This window comes from Ostrea edulis, chromosome 6, assembly GCF_947568905.1.
Source record: "Ostrea edulis chromosome 6, xbOstEdul1.1, whole genome shotgun sequence".
Taxonomy (NCBI): Eukaryota; Metazoa; Mollusca; class Bivalvia; order Ostreida; family Ostreidae; genus Ostrea; species Ostrea edulis.
In genome coordinates, this window is record NC_079169.1 from 33,357,685 (window position 1) to 33,378,601 (window position 20,917).

General features: G+C 34.3%; 1 protein-coding gene across 1 annotated transcript; it reads left to right on the plus strand.

Annotated features, from left to right (window-relative positions):
• The first annotated feature begins 1,157 nt into the window (after window positions 1-1,157).
• LOC125683361 (E3 ubiquitin-protein ligase RNF213-like) lies at window positions 1,158-17,075 on the plus strand. The gene is made up of 19 exons (XM_056139361.1): window positions 1,158-1,212; window positions 2,661-2,849; window positions 4,355-4,439; window positions 6,242-6,276; window positions 6,506-6,612; window positions 6,743-6,905; window positions 7,645-7,810; window positions 7,898-7,992; window positions 9,366-9,420; window positions 9,556-9,740; window positions 9,891-10,032; window positions 10,346-10,429; window positions 10,693-10,903; window positions 11,147-11,360; window positions 12,985-13,059; window positions 13,222-13,413; window positions 14,588-14,677; window positions 15,254-15,438; window positions 15,824-17,075. Exons 3-19 carry the CDS (start codon window positions 4,370-4,372, stop codon window positions 16,005-16,007), a joined length of 2,253 nt encoding a protein of 750 aa, XP_055995336.1. The 5' UTR covers window positions 1,158-1,212; window positions 2,661-2,849; window positions 4,355-4,369; the 3' UTR covers window positions 16,008-17,075.
• The last annotated feature ends 3,842 nt before the right edge of the window (window positions 17,076-20,917 follow it).

Sequence of the window (20,917 nt, forward strand, 5' to 3'; positions counted from 1 at the left end):
GGCCCACCTAAGTTCGTTAAAACAGGTAGGACAGTTCCATCGCCAAACGCTTGGCATCAGATGTGAATGTCACGGGTCCTCGGAGATTACCTTAAAAACGGATGACCCGTGTCACAGTAGGTGTGGCACACTAAAAAAAAAACACTGCTCAATGGCCGTAAGCGCCGAGCATAGGCCTAAGCCCTAAATTTGAAGCCCTTCACCGGTCTTGGTGACGTCTCCATTTGAATGAAAAATTCTCGAGTAAGACGTTAATCAAGATACAATCAATCATGCGATACTTAATTTGTGAGAAGAATTAAACTGTCATTTATTTATTTGTGTGTTACACACCAGACGTGAGGCGAGTTGCTCGAGATTTCTGAGTAAGTGCAATTGAAGCACTGTATACAGAGAACCACATTTCTACAACTAGACCCAGTATTTCCGGAAAAGTCTTTTATGCAAGAAGTCGCATGCTATCCATAACTAGTCTATAAGCATGTGCAAGTTTGCAGTACGTGGTCTAGTGCACATGTTTATTGAAATATGGAAAAACTCAGAATAATGTTGAATACTGTTCATAGAAGATACTAATATTACATAATTTCGTTATAGTTGCGGTTTGACGATAAGATTTAATGGATAAAAATGGCATAAAGCGTATTACAAATTCAGAATATTATATATGTCAAATGTATATCGATTAACATTTGTGTTGTTTTGTTATTGTTCATATGTTCAAATACCTGTACAATTAATGGATGTTCGTGGAAGTATATAAAATTACGTATTTTCTGTTATCAACTTGCCATGAGGATGCGAGATTTGTATGTTTCATGTTCATGATTCGTGCGGATATTTGTTTTATTGACTACAAACTAATGTTATTTAGATGCATTGTTAAAATGATAGTAAGAAAGAAATATCTTTCTTTAATAAACACTTGACAGAGTACCAAGACAGAAAACTTGTTGTACTGTGGATTGGCGCTGCATCGACTAGTGACGTTCACCTATATCAATAGAGAAAACAACCGATATCATGATGCGGTAGATATTCAATATAACTATGTTAAATCATGCTGTTGATCTTTCAATAAGTTCCCTCAATAGTATTACCTTTGAGAATTTTGAAACTACTTTGAATAATTACATGGGTAATCTTTTTCAGATCATTAACAAATTGAAGAACGAGATTAGAAGAAATTCCGTTTTTCCTTCACAGATTAAGGTATAATAACAGAATAATTATATGTCTAGTGAGTGAATATTAGTGATGAAATGTTTTTGTTGGTGATCAGGTCTTCTAACAGTCTCTTGGAATTCCCTTCAGCATGAATTATGCTTCTTTTTAGCTCATCTGTATTTGCATTTTTATTAGGCAGAATTTATTCAAAAGCGTTTAGATGAGAACAAAATAAATATCTTGCTGTGGCATTCAGCTCGACATTTAAATACATTGACATCTAATAAGCAATATTAACTTTCATTCGTTTTTATACCTCCATATTTGGATGTTATATTGAATATAAACCTTAATGGCAAACCAATAACAAAGCGAATGACTCCATCTTCTTCATAGTCAACTTTCCTTATTTATGAAACAATATTTCATTATCACCAGGATATGATTTTTAGTTCTCTCAACTGCTTCGATACGTGAGAGCACATTCTATGTATGATCAATTTTCAGACTGAAACAGTTTACTAACAAATACGTTTATGGTACAGGAAGTTCATAATTTTGCAAATTTTATGGGCGTTTATTTGTCTATTCATTTCTTTGTTTTATATAAATTCGAGAAGTTTTCACTTATATTGAGACGTCACAAGCTGAAGATGGAGTACCAAATTTAGACATAAGCTTAGCGCTCAGGGCCGTGGCAGTGAGGTGTAATATCCGGAAGTCCCATGACTCCCACATCTAAATGCCGAGCATTTGGTGAAGGAATCACTACTGATGTTTACGTGTTATGTTTGACGCACGAGCGGGACTCAAACTCACGACTTAGCAGTTACAAAGCGAACTCTCTACTGTGGAGCTAGCGCAACTGGTCTCCGTGGTCGTGATAATGATCTAATTTGCAGATACAATCTGTCATTAGCTCGATTTCTGTCTGACGTTTTTCATACATGTACCAATTACAATGCCATCGTTCTCTACATATTAATTTTAATTACATATTACTCTGTTCATTTGAAGTCGAAGATATAAGGCAGCGGGTGTGTTTACAACTCCTAAGCACCTAATCCCACCTCTGTATTTCCAGGGATCCGTGTTAGTCCTGTTCTTAATCTCGGCTGGTTGCTATATCCAGCCGAAGCTAAAACTGAAATTTCCAGACATGAATTATGAAGGACTGCTCCGAGATTTGATGGAGGCGTCAGTCCAAATATTCAGCCGAGCTGAATCTCAGCCGAGATTAGTCCTGCTTTCAATATTTTTTCGCATAGGATTTATGAGAATTATCATTGTTTGTTACATTCATTTTTTCCAGTTTAGATATCCAAAGACATTGAGAAAGTCTTGCAGATAATGCATTCCCACAGTTTCGTATCTTTCGTCAATATGCCACATTTTTAAGAAATGAGAATTTTTTTCGTTAACTTTGGCACAGATTAAAAATCGGCATAATGCTGACATATTCAGTTTCTGTTGTTGAAAATATCAAATTTCAGGATTTGTACATCGGATTGGTAAAAAACCAAACCTGGGATGTTCTTGACTTTTTTCCAAACGAAAGCATTGAAAGCCAGGAGCTGAAGTCTTTACTGATTCATTTATTCATTTTGTACCATGCTGCTCCTGAGATAACCGGTATTAGTGAACCATTCCTCAATATCTTCCGTTGCCGCCATCCATTACCGGTAGGTAGGATTAGAAACATTATTTAAAGAGGTTTAGAGTAATGTCATTTTGGGGGGTAGTGGTGTATTTTTTATTTCTACATTGTGGAAAATTAGGAAAACAAATAGAAAAACTGGGATTGCAATCTTGTTATTGAGCTACAGTGTTCTAAACATGACCTTTTTGCATATGAAATTCACTCAATTTAAACTTGATTCGCCTGTTTATGTCAACACAACATATGTAACAGAAATCAATCATTACAAAAGCTAGGTACATCATCATGTCTTCCAACACTACAGATAAAAAAGTTTACTACTTGTAATGGAAATAAATAATGACCTTCTTGTACTTGATATGCAAAAAAAATCATGATATCAAATTTGAGAGTATAAAGAGACATGTTAGGTTAGGGGTGATGTCAATTTCTAAAATTTCGCAGTTTTGAAGGTCTTGTCTTAAAATTTAAAATGGAACTTTAAAAAGTGAGGGTTAGAAAACAATTTTTTTAATTATTGGCGAAAATATTGAATTTTTATACAAAATTTCCAGTAAATTAATTTACACTTTTTAAAGAATCGGTGTTCTGTATAGTAAAATATATCAACCAAATTGATAAATTACAACATTTGAACTAATTCCAAGACTCAACTACTTGTATCATAAATTATAAAACTGAAATACACGTATATGATTATAAAAATCGAAGATATATTGGATGAAACAGAAACTGTAATACTACGCAGACTTAGAACGTTTTTGGTTAATCAATCCTTCCACCACAAAATATAGTCCCTGCAAAACCCATTCACATCTAATTTGACATTTTTTTTTCAACTGCACCAGTAATAGATATGTAAGATGTTTGCACCAATGAGATCAATATTGAACCAGTAAATACTTAGTTGAAGCATCCTACGCAGTTTTGCTCGAAATATCAGGAGCTAACTTCCTTAAACATATCTTGGAGCTCAGAGCATTGATATCTTTTTATTAACACTCTGAATATGGCAGTATGGAGCTTACATCAAGAAGCATGGACATTGTTCTTAAAAGCAAAATCAAAATACACGGTTTTCGGTATTTATATTCACGTTCATTTCTACCGATGACACATATCCTTTAGACTTACAGCAAACCGTTGGCTTTATCGTTATATCACAATATTTGCTTTAATTGGGAAAACGTAATTTACATTTGTGGTATTCATTCCGAAGACAGTAAATTAAAGATTTATGTGATTTGGCTCTACAGAATGGAAACTTATGAAGAAAATTACATATGAAACTTGTAATGAATTACCGTATAGATTACACAAAAATATCAAAATCTGAACAATCGAAATGACTCGGTGAAAGATGGTAGGAAAATGAAAAACAAATAATTAAATTTCGTTGTAGACTTTCAAGTTATCATCATATAGCTCACGTCCTTCACATTCCTGACACACACTATAGTCTGTTTTCATTTGTTTATAAGGAAGTGATGATAATAAACAATGATAAGTAAATGATTCGAATTCCAGGAATTTCTTCCAACGATGCCGGAAAATGTCACCCTATCTGAGTTACGACAGATTATATATCGTGGTTCGAGTGCACAGATCTTCAGTAAGTCAAGTAATTGTCTTCAACGATTACGTTTTACGTTAACATGCTCTTTAGTACTTTTCTCTCTTAATTAATCTGAACTGAAACCTCAAGTGAGCTTTTCTGGTAACTTTTTGTCTGGTCCCGTTCGTAAATTCCAGGAATTCAAGTTTGTTCAAATAAAAGACCATGATCCCTTCAAAGAAAAGATAATCATGAAAAGGCAAGGATAGGGTGGGCCAATTACAAGTCTTATCAAAAACCACTGGACTGGAAATTTTTCCTGACACAGTGTATATTCAGGTGTTTTTTTTCCCAAATCATATCTTAAACCAATACTTTAATCTTGCTCATAACTTTTTAAAACTGAGTGATAGGACTTTCATATTCTATTTGTGTATTCCTTGTTACAAGACTTGTTTTGTTGCAAAGTCTTTAACTTTATGACCTTGACGTTGGAAGTTGACCTACTTTAAAGAAAACAGCCTAGGTAATATATCTTTCATATTATGTATGTAGATTTCTTATGGAAAGACCATTCATTTCATACCATGATATTTGACTTTGTAACCTTAATCATCTAAAGAACCACTGCAGTTACATGAACGCTTTCTGGTATAAAATACATTCAACTTTAGTCCAGTCGTGGCCCACGTAGGATGGGGCCACAATTCGAGATCAAAATTTACATTGGAAACAAATAAGGAAAATTCTTCTTGAGAACATCGGGGCATAATTAGTTAAATTGATATGTAAGCATCCTCAGGTAGTGCAGATTCAAGTCTGTACACAGTTTACCTTGGGAGTAAGTGGATCACAATAGGGGATCAAAGTCTTGTATGGGAATGTATAGGGAACATCTATAAAAATCTTCATCTCAATAACAACAGCCATTGATTAGTCATTGATATGCAAGCTTCTTCAGTACCGGTGTTCAAATTCAAGTTTGTGCAATTCCAAGGGCATGGCGGTAGAGTGAGTCCTTAATAGTAGATGAAATGAATTGTTAATTAAAATAAAATCATTTCAGTAGTAACAGGGCAACTATAAATCATATTATAATGTAAACGGTCGCACGTTATCTCGATTGAAGTTTTTCTTTGTATTATTAACCCTGGGATAGGGTGGTTCAGGTTTTACATGATGCATGTATACAGAATTGAAGATAACGAACAGAACAAAAATTCCTTCAAAAATCTTCTCTGGAAGAACAATATCATGTTGGTATTCAGAGATCCTCATGTTGTGTGAATTATGTCTTTCAGGAGGAGGCATATTGTTTTTGTACTTTCCGTCTGTCTGTCACAAAATCTTGTGAACGCCTCTAGTCCTATATGGCTTATCGGATAGACTTTAAACGTTGCACAATGCTTCATTGCCATTTGTAGACGTACATATTGTCGGGACAGGAGGATCCAATTATTTTCCTAAAATTTATAGTTGATCTAAGAGGAATGGAGGATATGAAGTATATTGTGAACACTTCTCCTCCAGTATGGCTTTTCGGATAGATTTAAAACTTTTTACAATGCTTCATTGCCATTTGTAGATGTGCATATTCTAGGAACAGGATAATCTAACTACTTTCCTAAACGTTAAAGTGAATCTAAGAGTGATGGAGGATGTTAAAATAAGCCATGGACCTCTTGTTTTACTTTTGAAGATAAAGACCGCCATGCTACGAGAATAATCGCAATACAATTTAGTGTACAATATATCTATTTTAAAGTTACATCATACATGATCTTTCTCAATTTATTGTTGAAGAATCAGAAAAGTAGATAAATTTTATATTTCCTTTCAATTTGTATTACCTATTTCAGTGTGTCCGAACAACCACCCCTATGTAATTACAGAGGTAAATGATCTTTTAAATTAATCTTATTGATACGGGCAAAGCTATTCCCGTAACAATATGATCTTATTTTACGCTTTTAAATATTGATGGACTGTTCCGCTAATCATTTCTGTCAGTAAAGCATTAAAAATTTCAAACTTCACTATTAAATGCTAAATTTTATTTTATTCCAATATCAATATAAACTTTAAGTCTAAAGTATTTCTTAGGTTTGAATGTTTTGTTTTAGTGTGGGCGACCCTGGGTTAAATCAAACTGTCCCATTCCTGGATGTGGTGAAGTCATTGGAGGTACATCACATACCGCTGCTAAAGGAAACAGGAAACTGACAGAAAAGTAATAATCAGTTTATAATTTGAAGAGACTGGTGAATTGAAAGGAATAACGATATTTGAAAAATAAATCAATATAGTCAATATCAATATTCAAGATGATTCAGATCTATTTTTGTCTATTAACTCTCCAGGGAGATTCAGGATCTTGACAAAGGTCATTCTTTAGGAGAGGCAATTCAAATAGATGACCAAGCATCTGCTGTACGGAACCTTTCGAGCACATCATGCGCAATTCTGAGGTTCTACTTGCATGCCACCATGCTACTTGCTTGTAAAGAAAACAGAAACATACCAGTAAGAGGCTAAAACGCATTCCTTTGACATACAAGCAGATCCATTAAGCTATTCAAAAATGAATATTGTCATATGATTATTTGCATTTATGTATCTGCATGTATTTAAAGTCATTGTCTCGAAAGTCCAAGTGCGTTAAATATAAATAAGATAAAACGGCGTGTATTACAACTGGACAATTCAGGCATACAGCTATTTGCAAGCTTACTTACCTCAGGTACAAGACTTGGCGTGCTCTCCATCAATGTTGCAAACTCGACAATGCTTATTTACATATACGCTACCACAATCGTCATTAAGAATCTGTCAGATCGTCCACCACACCATATTTCCAGATTGATTAAAATTACCCTCAGTAAATTTCAGTAAGACCAGATCTAGCACTTCGGAAGGTATCGAAGAAACAAAGACAATAATCACTACGTTATTGGCCACTTTGTCAGATGTATTTACTTCCATACGTTTGTAGATACTGGGCGTTGGTGTATTCATATTTCTGCATAAATGGATATAATGTGTCTTAATGCGAATAGCACAATTCGCAGGAGTATATCACGAATTTAAAACTACATTGGCAATTTGATTATCTTATTGAAATAATGCAGGAATTATTGCAATTAGAACGAGTTGATTGGGGCTCCAACATTTTAGAGAATATCCTTTTTAACACAAACATCGCCATAAGATACAATAATGCTATATTTCAAAAGCTATTGTGGTGTTGAAACTTTAATTGCAGATTATAAAAGGTATGTGCAAAACAAACAGGGAGCCCTTTCCTGATTTCCTTTTGAAACACGTTCAAAATGATTTGAAAAGAATCCAAAGGGTATTGGATTTAAATTTCGACGATGTTATGATCCTACTTCATCGTTTGAACTTCAGTATGCTGGCTTCATTTATCCGTAAGTACACAGGAATGACAAAAATATCGATATATGCCTCATTGATAAACTCAGTTTGTCGTAATTTGTGTTGTATTTGCTTTATAGAAACCTATAGAGGAAACTCAGATCTGAGAAGCAAAGACGAACGACAGAAATGGGAGACTGATTTTCAAAAAGATGTATTAGATCCAATTATATTGGTATGATTGTTTGAAATGTCAAAATTACAATAGGGTACGTAATAAATGATTGAATATCAACAGTTTTATGGTTTACACCTTCGTAAATTTCGTTATTGACCATTCTAGTATCATTAGTAATTGATAGTACACTTTATATTTCCATTGGCATGCAATATTTTAATTAGAATATCATTATACCCCCACGACAAACTTGTGGGGGTATACAGCAATCTGGTTTTCCATCCGTGCGTTCCTACATCCGTCCGTCTGTAAACGCAATGGTTTCCGGGCTCTAAAACGTTATAAATCCTTTCCACCTACAGTCCGGATATCATACATATGGACTACCCATGGGACGAAGATGTTCCCTATCGAATTTGGGGTCAAAAGATCAAAGGTCAAGCGCGCTGGACATCGAAATAGCAATATGGTTTCCGGGCTCTAAAGCGTTATCATTTCTACCCACAGTCCCTATATCATACTTATGGACTACCCATGGGACGAAGATGTTCCCTATCGAATTTGGGATCAAAGGTCAAGAGCACTGAACATCGAAGTAGAAATATAGTTTCATCTCTTATCCATTTTGCCCCAGAGAAGAGTCTACCCAGGATTTTGTCATGCCCTTTCTTTTTTACACTTAAGAAAGAGGTAATTTATACCTATTAACACCACCCTTTGATTGGGGTAAGCGGGGGGGGGGGGGTATTCTTAGTGAGGATTGCTCACAGTACCTCTTGTTTTCTAATATACTGGTAGGTTTATAATCTAGGAAATTATTTGGAAATGATATTTCTTCAACAGTTCAAATGGAATAAAGATGTCTAATAAACTGTATCAAAATGTTATCCTAATGGAAAATATCTTTGTCAACACCGTTATGTCCTTTGATTATCAAGATCACTATCGGACGTAAACTGTCTAATAATATAGTAGTCCCAAGCGAGTTTACATAGACTAAAGTCCGGAAACTCGTACTGTAAAGAATTACATACATTGGCATTGTTACGAATTAGTAAACCTTTCTTTGCACACTGATTTTGACTACGGATTTCTTTGTTTACCTGAGATATAGGGCTGTCGGTGAGTATGACCGATCAACAGGGATACTCGCTCCTGCAAAACACCTGATCCCCCTCTGGTGTTTCTAGGGGTTCTTGTTGGTTCTGTTCTCAATTTAAATGCATTATAGGATTTATCAGGTAAACTGAGTATTCCGTAGTCAAAATTAGTATGTAAAGAACAATCTAACAGTTGGTGTGGAACACGTCCGACAGCATCCTAAGCACCATTGTATCCGATTAAGTCTAAGGTTACTTTTTCATAATATTGAAGATCCATTTGGGAAGTGGTAGATTTACATGTAAAATCAAATCATATTTGGTTTGTAGGTCCATGATCAAGTGTTAAGAGGTATAAAGACTGATATGAAGAAAGAACATACAGGTAATATTCACATATTTCAGTAAAGGTAGATACATTGAAAATGGTAAGAAATTGGATAATTCAACATCACATACATCAAATGCAATATGACCGAAATCGTGTTATTCTTATACATCATCGATTCATTTATAACAGTTTTTGAAGAGAGCACTGAAAAAGAGAGACATATTGAATTTGACAAACTTCACAGAACGGGCAGACTGTGGAAGTACAGGAAACAGATCTCCGTTCAAAGTTTCAAACTCAGTTTCCAAACAATGGCTGCAGAGAAAAACATCAGGCAAGGAAAGTGTTTATTGCTGAAAGAATATTTCAGTTGTGTAAGTATAATAATTCTAAAAAAGTGTAATAAATATCATTGTAATTCATGAAGTGTACATTTTTTTTAAAAATAGTAATCCGTTTCATAATTAAATTCGACTGACTTCAATAAACTGAGAACGAATTATATTGTTTCTAAAATGTTTTAGATGCATTCTTTGCACGGCATCCGGTTTCTTCCGCATATATTCAGTCTTCAGCGAGATCTTCTGCATCGATTTAATCGGAAAGCAACCAAAGATTATTTGGACACCACAAAGTTCTTTTCTTTAGTTCAAGCGATAGCATCAGGTAAATCGGTTACTTGGAAATTCGATTTATTCAATACCTGAAATATCAATGAGGATATTAATGTATGTTCCATAACTCATAATTAATTTTTTTTTAAATCAGCAAATCATTAATGATATATATATATATATATGATTTTTTTTTAAAACACAATTTGGATATATATATATATATATATATATATATATATTATAATATATATGCTTTGTATATATATATATATATATATATATATATATATATATATATATAATTAGCTATTGTAACTTTGTTATTGTTAAATATTTTCACTTGTTCATTTTTTTTTAACTAGAAACGGAAAGAGATCAGTTAACTTCGGACGTAAATAGATTCTTGGCAGCGTGGAGAGAGATGAGACATCAGTTAGCTGATTATCGTACGTACCAGTATTAATAAGTCAATATCAGGATAATGTATATGTTTTGAGATATATTTCACGGGGTAATAATTCATGTCATGTCTTTTGTTTACGCATGCGCGAAGTTTTTAATCTTTATTCAAACAAAAATATAAACCATGCGCAAACACACAAACTGGCAAAACATCCAAAGTCACGAAGGAGACCAGAAATTGGAAGAAGACATTTCCTTGTGGATCCTTTCATTTAATGCTCATGCATTTTTCATTTTCTAAATTTAGCACTCGTCATCAAAAAGAGTGAGAACAGTGCAGTAACAACCATCGTGTTTCCAAGGGACATGTGTAACACGGAGATAACTGACGAGTCACCTTTGTCAGTTTTCCTACCTAGTTATGTGGGGTTGGGACTATATTCGTTTGCACTTACCCACTTCTTGCTATCCCAACAAAATTCCTTTCTGGAGAAATACTGTAATATTCATGGTCATAGGTAAGGACTAGAATGTTCTATAAAATATGAATGCTTAAAATTAAGATAGATAGTACAAATAGTGTGATAAGTATTCTCTTTCACTAATGTCCTCCTAGACACCTGATCCCACTTCTCGTGTGTCCAGGGATTCGTGTTTCCCCAACTCTCTATTTTGTATTGCTTATAGGATTTATGAGATTGATCACTGTTCGTTATCTTCACCTTTCATGTAGTGACTTTCATATTTTGTTTTCACATAAGTTACAGCGATTGGCCGATCAAACTTCCGGGAAAAGCCACCCAAGCTGACATTATCGTGATCGATGAAACGAGAGATGTACTGCCTTTAATTATTGCTCACAGTCATTACACTGTTTCTGACAATGGCAAAACGGCTGAGTTTGATTTTGAAGGATTTGAGCGTCATTTGAAAAGACAATACATCGATGCTAAGCCGAAATTTGACACCAAACAAGTAATGATTTACCTATTCTTGGGTATTGTGGAATCATTAGAATTCGTGGTGGTTCAATTTTCGTGGAATTCGTGGGTACCCTTCAGTCACGAATTTACATCCTCAACGAATAAAGACAAAGCAAACATTCCAGAGTTGTTTCTCTTACAGATATATAAATCCACGAAATTACGTCCCCAAAACCCATAAAAATTCAGCAATCCACGAAAATTGTCCCCCACGAATTTAAATCATTCTACAGTATAATTATCATCAGACTTTGCAAACTGTCACATTATCAAAACTTCTGTTTCCACAACAATTTATAATTTTAAAGATGATTTCTGTCTGCTATTAATTAAATCAGTAGATGATTTGTACCAAATTAACCGACAAGGAATTGAACCGAGTAATCAATAACACAGGAGAGTATTCTGAATCCATGACAATGAATTGAATTATATAACAGAAATACCGGTATTCATTTGATTGAATCCTTCATAGCATTCTTGACAGCTTATTCTTAAGATTATATACAATATATGATAGAAAAAGAATTAAAAGTAGGACAGAAAGAGAGAGAGAGCGCTCTAATATAAAAACCAACAACACTCAACATCAAGAGTGTTCGATCTGACTGTAGATACGAGATTAAATTAGGATGTAAAAAGCATTCAAAATTACCAACGACATGAACAAAATTCAATTGTCGATATTTACATAGACAATGTTTACAATATTTACATCTAATTATAAATGTAATAAAAGATATTATAAAGAAAAGAAACAAACTAGAACTAAAACTAAAGGAAAACGTTCAGAAATAACAGAGCGTTTGCATATGAAATAGTCGCATTTTTCACAGAGTTATGAAAAGCATATATCCTTATCGAGAGTCAAGACTTACGACTCTCGTAAAAGATGTACCTTTTTAGATTCAAGTTTGTGTAATCACGCTCCTCGAGGGAGTAAGGCCACAATAAGTGATCAAAAAATCTAAAAACCAACAACACTGAGCATCCACAATTCTCGGATCTGAAAATAGATTGTATATTGTTTAACGTCCCTCTCTAAAATCTTGAGCAGGGAGGGATCTTTATCGTGCCACACCTGCTGTGACATGGGACCTCGGTTTTTGCGGGTTACGCGGTTTCATCCGAAGTACCGCCCCATTTAGTCGCATCTTACGACAAGCAAGGGTACTGAGGACCTATTATAACGCGGATCCCCACGGGAACTGATTATAGAATGCGATGTCTCAAAAATAAGGATACATAAAACACTAAAGGTATCAACGGCATTAACAATATGATATTGTCAATTTTTCGGAAACATCTATCCCTTTTTGAGGACTGGATTTTTACATAGAAATGAAAAATAATGCAAACTAGCACTAAATCTAACCTAGAACGACTGCGAAAGAAACATCGCGTCTACATATTGATATCATCGAGTGTAACAGAGCAACGAACAAACGTCTGTTTTGAACGAGAATCAGGACAGTACTGCAGTTCCTTAGTCCTTGGAGTGTTTCGTTCATGAAAATAAGACTTAGGTTAACAATAAACCCACCAGCTCAGTTTCGTGATATTAGGATTTGGTACTATATCTTTTAATAATAAGTGTACGTAAAACTAATTTTCAGATTCCAGTCATAAGATATACCTCCGAAAGAACAGAAATTTCCATGTTTTCTCTCCTAAGGGAGAGAGTTCCGCAGGTAACTATTTTCTGCACCGTTACTATGTAAAACTATGGTGAACCCTTTGATTACGTAGAGTAATTAGAGAGTCATTTCGACATTCATTGCAAAAATTACTCATATTACCATAGTTACTATGTTTGTAAGGTTTTGTGAAATCTTACTTTGTCATTTCTTTAGGTTCCTTTGAGTGCATCACAGGCTTCCATTCTGGCCGAAGAATACAGAACTATTCCTGAAATATGTGCCTGTCTTGATCATCTCGATATAAGTATCAAATTTCTGCACGCTGCTAGCCCTGATCCTGCAGAAAATCTATACAAGTTCATGACAGACACACTCAGATTTGAAATTGATTCATTTGGAGAGCAGGTATGAGAATACACATTTTCACATTTTAAGAAATTCACAAACTTTTGTAGATCAATTCTTTTATATAATCGGAGTCATGTGCTCAGATGAGCATTCATAATCAAGCCTTGTCTGTTGTCTGTCGCTCTGCTGTGTGAATCACGCGCAATTATAACGCTCGGGTTCAAATTTACTATCAAAGATTAAAGGTATAAAACTCTAAATATATGGTACCCAAATTTGCTGACGTAAAAACAGTAAACCAAATAGTGAAAATTCTAGTCTGTATTTCTGTATTCTAATGTGTTCATACATAATCAATCTACATTACTACCAAAGTTCATCCCGAAATTCCGTATACATGTACTTCCCAAAACTTTCTGTAATGGGAGGAGTCAGTTTTAAGAGGTCTTTCAAATGCTCAACACACCGTCATAAATACCTTATGTGGTGTAGAAATACAAATTCTGTAATATTATGTCTGTCAGATCTGCGTGCGACAACAATATTGAGGATGTAAGCTTGTAAAGCTTTACAAAGGATTATGTTTTTCAAATCAACTTTAAAAACTTCTTCTCAAGATCAGTATTTCTCTTTTGAATCATAGTCCATAGTAGTCATGATAAGGTTTACAGTGGAATAATTGGAAACAATTCGTGAGAGTCTTCTTTTGTTGACTTCAACAAAACAATAAAAAATCTCTTTGTGTTGTTTAAATTTATGATGTCCATCGTTTTACAGAAACAAAACCCAAGAGTTACGATTCGTCTAAATGATTGGGAGTGCAATAAAAATTTACATGGAAATATGTAGGGTGAATTTTTTAAATACAAAATAATCTCATCAACAATGCTCTTATTATGATATACAAAATAATATCCAAAGATATTCATATTTAGACAACAAAAATTCAAAAGATGTCTCTATTCTTACATGGGTGGATACTTTAGGTTCAGTTGATCTTCAGATTTCAGAAAACAACAAATTAAGTAATTTGTCAAAATATGCACAGAATAACCAAGCACTATTGGACATCTTAACTGTAAAGCACGTTTATCTAACAATGGGTTTTGGAATAGAGCGGGACACACGACGAGTCAGGGTGTCAAAACTTATTTCCAATCCTACACAAGACACATAGCCATAGATTTGTCTCGATGGTGAGCGTTCTTGTCCATGTGCCTATTCATTTCAGACAAGACAGATTTGTTCAATAAAACACACGCAATGTTTCTGGATATTGCTGATGATGTGGAAAGCGAAGAAACAAGCCTCAATTAACCAGGTACTTAATGAAAATCTAATACAATTCCATTGTTGTGTATATTTACCATACATTTTACTCCCCAATACATTTGTTTCGATACACGTGTCCCGTGAGGATCCGGGTTACAATAGGTCTTTCTTTTCTTAAAAGATCATTTGGTAAGCTAATTAACCAAATTAACTAGTTACTTAATTAACATAAGAATATCATATTAGGGAAACGAAAAGAAAAACGCGTCGAGGGTTGTCCTTTGGCCGACATAATGGACGGTTGGGGTTTATACGATTCACTGTATCTTGTTAAATTGACACGCTTCAAATTTCAACAAAACAAACATGAACGATCACTGCAGTAAGAATGATACTTTGTTTACGCTAGTTAACTATAGGTAGTGAAGGTATATCAAATACTATAAACTACTGTTGAAGTTCACTATTTTGCTAGGAATCTGACGAAAGGACATGTTATATCACACAAGTCTCTTTTTACTTTGTCAATAATGATCCATTCATGACATTAATATGCATTAAGTCTCTTTGTACTCTGTCAATAATGATCCATTCATGACAGGAATATGCATTATATTAATTCCAGGATCCATTTGAAATCTTGAATGATACATATAAGATAGGGATAACCAAAGCACACAGCAAGATGTTAAAAAACCATGTCAACTCCTTGCCGAAGGACAAGAAAGCCTCATTGGAGCATATTCTGTTTGAATCCATAATGTTCATCATTGGAGATGAGGATGAGGATCAGGATTTTCATGAGCTAAAGTAGTATTTTTGAGTAGTATTTTTTTTTTTTTTTTTTTTTTTTAGCATTTTGAAGGGATTCTTAAAGATATTTTGTAGCATTTTCCGCGTATTTTAAGCATATATTTTTCGAGTATTTTTAGAGTATTTTTCCTGCATTTTTTGAGAATTCCCCCCCCCCCCCATTTTTCGAGTATTGTTTTAGCATGTTTTCTTTTCTTTTTTTAAAGTGCATATTGTTAAAAGTATAAGATAGAAAGATAAATTGAGAAAGAAAGAAACATGGAGAGACAAGGATCCTTTTATTTCAAATGCTGTAATCCTGAATCTAAAAAACAAATCAATCAGTTACTTGACTGATAATTAGTATTAACCCTTAGGTGTTCATGAGGACAATTACTTACAGATTACGAGATGTGCTGTGCGGTTATATCGATGCCCCAAGATACTCTTCGAATCTGTTGGAGGAAGAGGAATCGGATATTGGAACTCCAGCCTACGGTTTGGAAGATTGCTGGCAATTCCCAGAGGAGATAATGGGAAACCAATGTGTAAATGCTTGGAAAACAATCATTCTAACAAAAAACTAATTATATATACTGTCAGACCAGGTCCTAGTATTCGCCTTGTCATCTGACAACTATCGCTTATTCTTCTGTAACATTTTTGTACTGTATATTATTATATATCGTATTGACTTGATGGGTATTTGTAGCAGAATTGTAAATACAGCTAAATATATCAATTTGCATGTAACACATGAAGAGATTGTATAATTCTTGTCAATTGTTCTTATACATGTACTATAATATTATGAAAAAGCAGCTCTCTCTATTTCACATTATTGATTTATGAGCTAGATACAATATAATACTAGTGGGTTTTTTTTTATTTTGTACTGGTCAGTTTATATATCAGTTTCTCGAAATGATGTAGGTACATGTAACGGATTTTTCCTCTAAATGATATACCACACATGTACCAGTTTGTGTAATTGATACATGTATCAGATGATCTAAATAATACATGTATCAGATGATCTAAATGATACATGTATCAGATGATCTAAATGATACATGTGTCAGATGATCTAAATGATACATGTATCAGATGATCTAAATGATACATGTATCAGATGATCTAAATGATATATGTATCAGATGATCTAAATGATACATGTATCTAGAGGAAGCATATACCAGATTATCTTACTGATGTATGTACCGCTGTATCTAAGTGGTACATAAAGCAGTTTATTTTTTTTTTCAAGTTTATAACTTGTTTTCAGAAGAACAATGATTCTTGAGATGACAACATTACAATATGGTTGTAAGAAATTCATATCAATGATGATCACAGTGTGTGTCAATAGGTACCAGGAATGTCCATCACAAAGTCAGAATGTAATATACGCTTGCACAACTTATCTTCTGAGAATGCTAGCTATAATCTTGTAATCACTGTTTTATGTCGTTGAATATATCGTAAATGAAGACTGTGGTTTACGCTTCGTAATGATGACTAATTGTATACTAACTGTTTACAATTGAAATATCTAAATGTAATTTTTTAGACGCAAAACCTATGTTTGCAGTTTATAAAAATTGATTTCATACTTTTGTAGTTAATCTGTCAATAATAAACGTGTGTTGTTTCAAGTATTTTTTTTTTATTATAAAAGTGAGTACAAAGTCTTCCACATAGCCCTCATATTTCAATCCTTTACTGAACAACGACGTTATTGGTAATCTAAAAACTCATCTTTATCACGAACGGCTTCTCAATCGTCAACTCCCATATTCACCTTTCATGTAACAATATTCTCATATCAAATAGGCCTGCACATGTACACGGTGTGTGGAAAAAGTGAGGATAACGAACAGTGATCAGTGTTTCATACTGGTTGTTAGGCCGTTCTTGGCACACTGATTTTGACTACGGATTACTCTGTTTACCTGATAAAGATAAAGAGCTTACGGCGGATTTGACCGGTCAACAAGGGATTCTTACTGCTCCTAAGCACTTGATCCCACCTCTGGTATATCCAGGGGTTCGTGTTTGCCTAACTCTCTATTTTGTATTCCTCAAAGGAGTCATGAATTTGATTACTGTTCGTTACTTTCACTTTTGCTATGTACAATGTAGCAGTGGTTAGATAAAGGCCTTTTGATTAATAGTTAATTTTGCCCGTCTGAAGATCTAGCACAGTTCATTAAACTTTGATATTTCCTGTTGATTGCAATTAAGACTTCTCCATCATTCATACTCCAGTCTTTTCGATACGTCTTTTAAGTCCACAGTAGTATTTGATTGTCATTGGCAATTACGTCAATCCAAGTTTAGGTGCCCGACATAATGTCAGTTTGGTACTTTCTAATAATCTATTTACTTCTCATTGCTTTGACTTCATTAATTGGAAATTAACAGTTGGTATTTTCAACGGTGAACTATCAATTATCTTTTTCGTTTCCTCGTATCTGGAATTGATGCATGGACAGCTCCAAGAGTTCAATGTGTTGATGTGATCCCTGTAGGTCTGATATTACACTAAACCTTGTAAGGTGTGCACGCACAAAATCAAAACAAACTGTAATTTGGATTGTCACAAAATGTGCAGTTCCATGGCGGCAAATACTATATCTTCCTTGCAATACGTACCGGGGCACACATATTGATTATAAGTATCGCATAGTGAACATAAACTGAGTGTTTGTATCAACAGATTGTAAACATAAAGTGTTTGTATCAACAGAATGTAAACATAAAGTGTCTGTATAAACAGATTGTAAACATAAAGTGACTGTATCAACAGATTGTAAACATAAAGTGACTGTATCAACAGATTGTAAACATAAAGTGTTTGTATCAACAGATTATAAACATAGAGTGACTGTATCAACAGATTGTAAACATAAAGTGAGTGTTTGTATCAACAGATTGTAAACATAAAGTGAGTGTATCAACAGATTGTAAATATAAAGTGATTGTATCAACAGACAAATAATGTCCAGTAGCTAAGTACTTCGTTACTAGCTTGAAAATACGGATGTATATTTAATTGCTGTTATAAAATTTAGAAATTCATTTCAAAATTAAGGATTATCTCCCTCATGCATAGCTCTTATCCTTGGACGAATTTGGCTCCACTTTTTTGGCATGCTGTTTTTGGCTATATTTAGCTCTAAAACTTCATAGTTATTTCGGATTTCAAACATTTCGGTTGAGCATCAATGAAGAGACATTAGTTGTCGAAATGCGCATCTAGTGTATCAAAATTGGTACCGTATAAGTTTTACATTGTAAACATAAAGGGATTGTATCAACAGATTGTAAACATAAAGTGACTGTATCAACAGATTGTACACATAAAGTGTCTGTATAAACAGATTGTAAACATAAAGTGACTGTATCAACAGATTGTAAACATAAAGTGACTGTATCAACAGATTGTAAACATAAAGTAACTGTATCAATAGATTGTAAACATAGAGTGACTGTATCAACAGATTGTAAACTTAAAATGACTGTCTGTATCAACAGATTGTTAACATAAAGTGAGTGTATCAACAGATTGTAAACATAGAGTGACTGTATCAACAGATTGTAAACTTAAAATGACTGTCTGTATCAACAGATTGTTAACATAAAGTGAGTGTTTGTTTCAACAGATAATAAACACATAGTGACAGCTTTTATCGGTAGATTGTGAACTTAATGTGGCTTTTTCTTTCTGTAGATTGTTAACATATATAGTGACTACTTTGTGCCGTAGATTTCCCGCTACAATTGTTGGGACTGACTTCCATATTTGTTTATCTATCACGAAAACACAATTTGCTAATGTTCACAGTTAACCAAATGCCTTGTATCGATGCAAGTGATATTTTGAATGATGCCTCGGTAGCAAGCGCAGAGCCATGCAGCGCTGCTTTAAGCTATAATGACTCTAAAGCGCGCGAACAAATCCGAGCTGGAGCTGCACATTCGTCTAGAAAAAGAATTGTCACAATTCCAGTAGTGACGGAGATTTCGCAAAGTGTACAATTGAATCAGTGGCGGATCTAAATTACGAATTGAAAGGTGAGGGGTTTGTTTAGCATATACATACCGAGGAAAATTAACCTTGTCACTTTTTATTGTGTCTGTAACAGAAAAATTCATTAATGTACATATACATATGTTTGACATCAAATGCTCGTGGACAATTTGCAGATTTGTCGGGTTTTCTTTCAAATCAAAGTATCGTAATTCCATATCGGTAATGGCTATACCAGTCACGCCTACATATATGTATAAGGGGGATGGGGTCCGAACCCACCACCCATGGGGTAGGTAGAAAATATGTACATTTGCCTATTTGTGTGCACTTCTAGTTGTAAAATACAAATGTTAGTCCATGGTTTCAACTGGACCCCTAAAAAATACACGGGGTGGAACCCACTTCTATGGAGAAAATTTCTAGATCCGCTATATATATACATATATATACATCTACTCACTCTGTGATGGTAGTTTCGTCAACATATAATATCATATCAGGTTCAGGGCCTCGTAGGCCTGTATAGGCCTATCTCCTGATCGAGGCACTGTTAACTTAAGCCAGTTTCTTTGACTATACTTATCAAAATGACGTTGTAATAAGGTTGGCGGAGTAATGTGGGTGGTTACATCACTACTCTGGACAGATTCGTAATCTAGCAAAGAACCAAGTTCGTTTGGTGTCATATTTGGCCCCCTGAATTAATCAGAAATGAAGTACATGTTGAATGAAGCACCCCCATTGCAAATTAGTGACGGAGATACACTTGTCTAAAAAAAAAAAATAAACAGAAACTTTTAAAATGTTTCACATTTCAAGTACATTGACTTACCGGTAGTCAAAATGCGTAGGGAACACATACTTCCGGAAATATCCATAATTCAACCACTTTTGAAAATAGTTCAATAGGTCCGCATACATGTAATATCATCACTTTAATTTTTCTTACTCATAAAACATCTCTTTGTAAGGAGTTCACCTACAAAAATTACGATGGTGATTGTTCGGACCATAATCATTTCTGATTTCAATGTTCGTATTTTTAGCATTTTTACAGCACACAAGTACACGTCATGCTTATGGATGTTGTTATAATTATATGTGTTGTTACATAAGTTAACTAGAGTAGTATCTAGAGCGGGGTTTATTATCAAGTTAACTGTTTCTAAAGTACTTGACTAATTTGACTTATTCCTCTTGGCCCCTGAGGGGGCATAGGGCCTCAACAATAGTTTTCCATCTGTCTCGGTCATGTGCAGCTTGTTTGGTTTCTCCCCATGACATCTGGATCGACCTGAACTCTGTGTTTAAAGTCCTTCACCATGTTGTTACTGGGCGCCCCTTTTTCTCTTTCCTTGTGGATTCCATTCTAATGCATGTCTTGTGATATTATTCTGGGGTCGTCTGAGGATATGACCAATCCAACGCCATTTTTTTAAAAGTACATGAAGCTGAAATCAA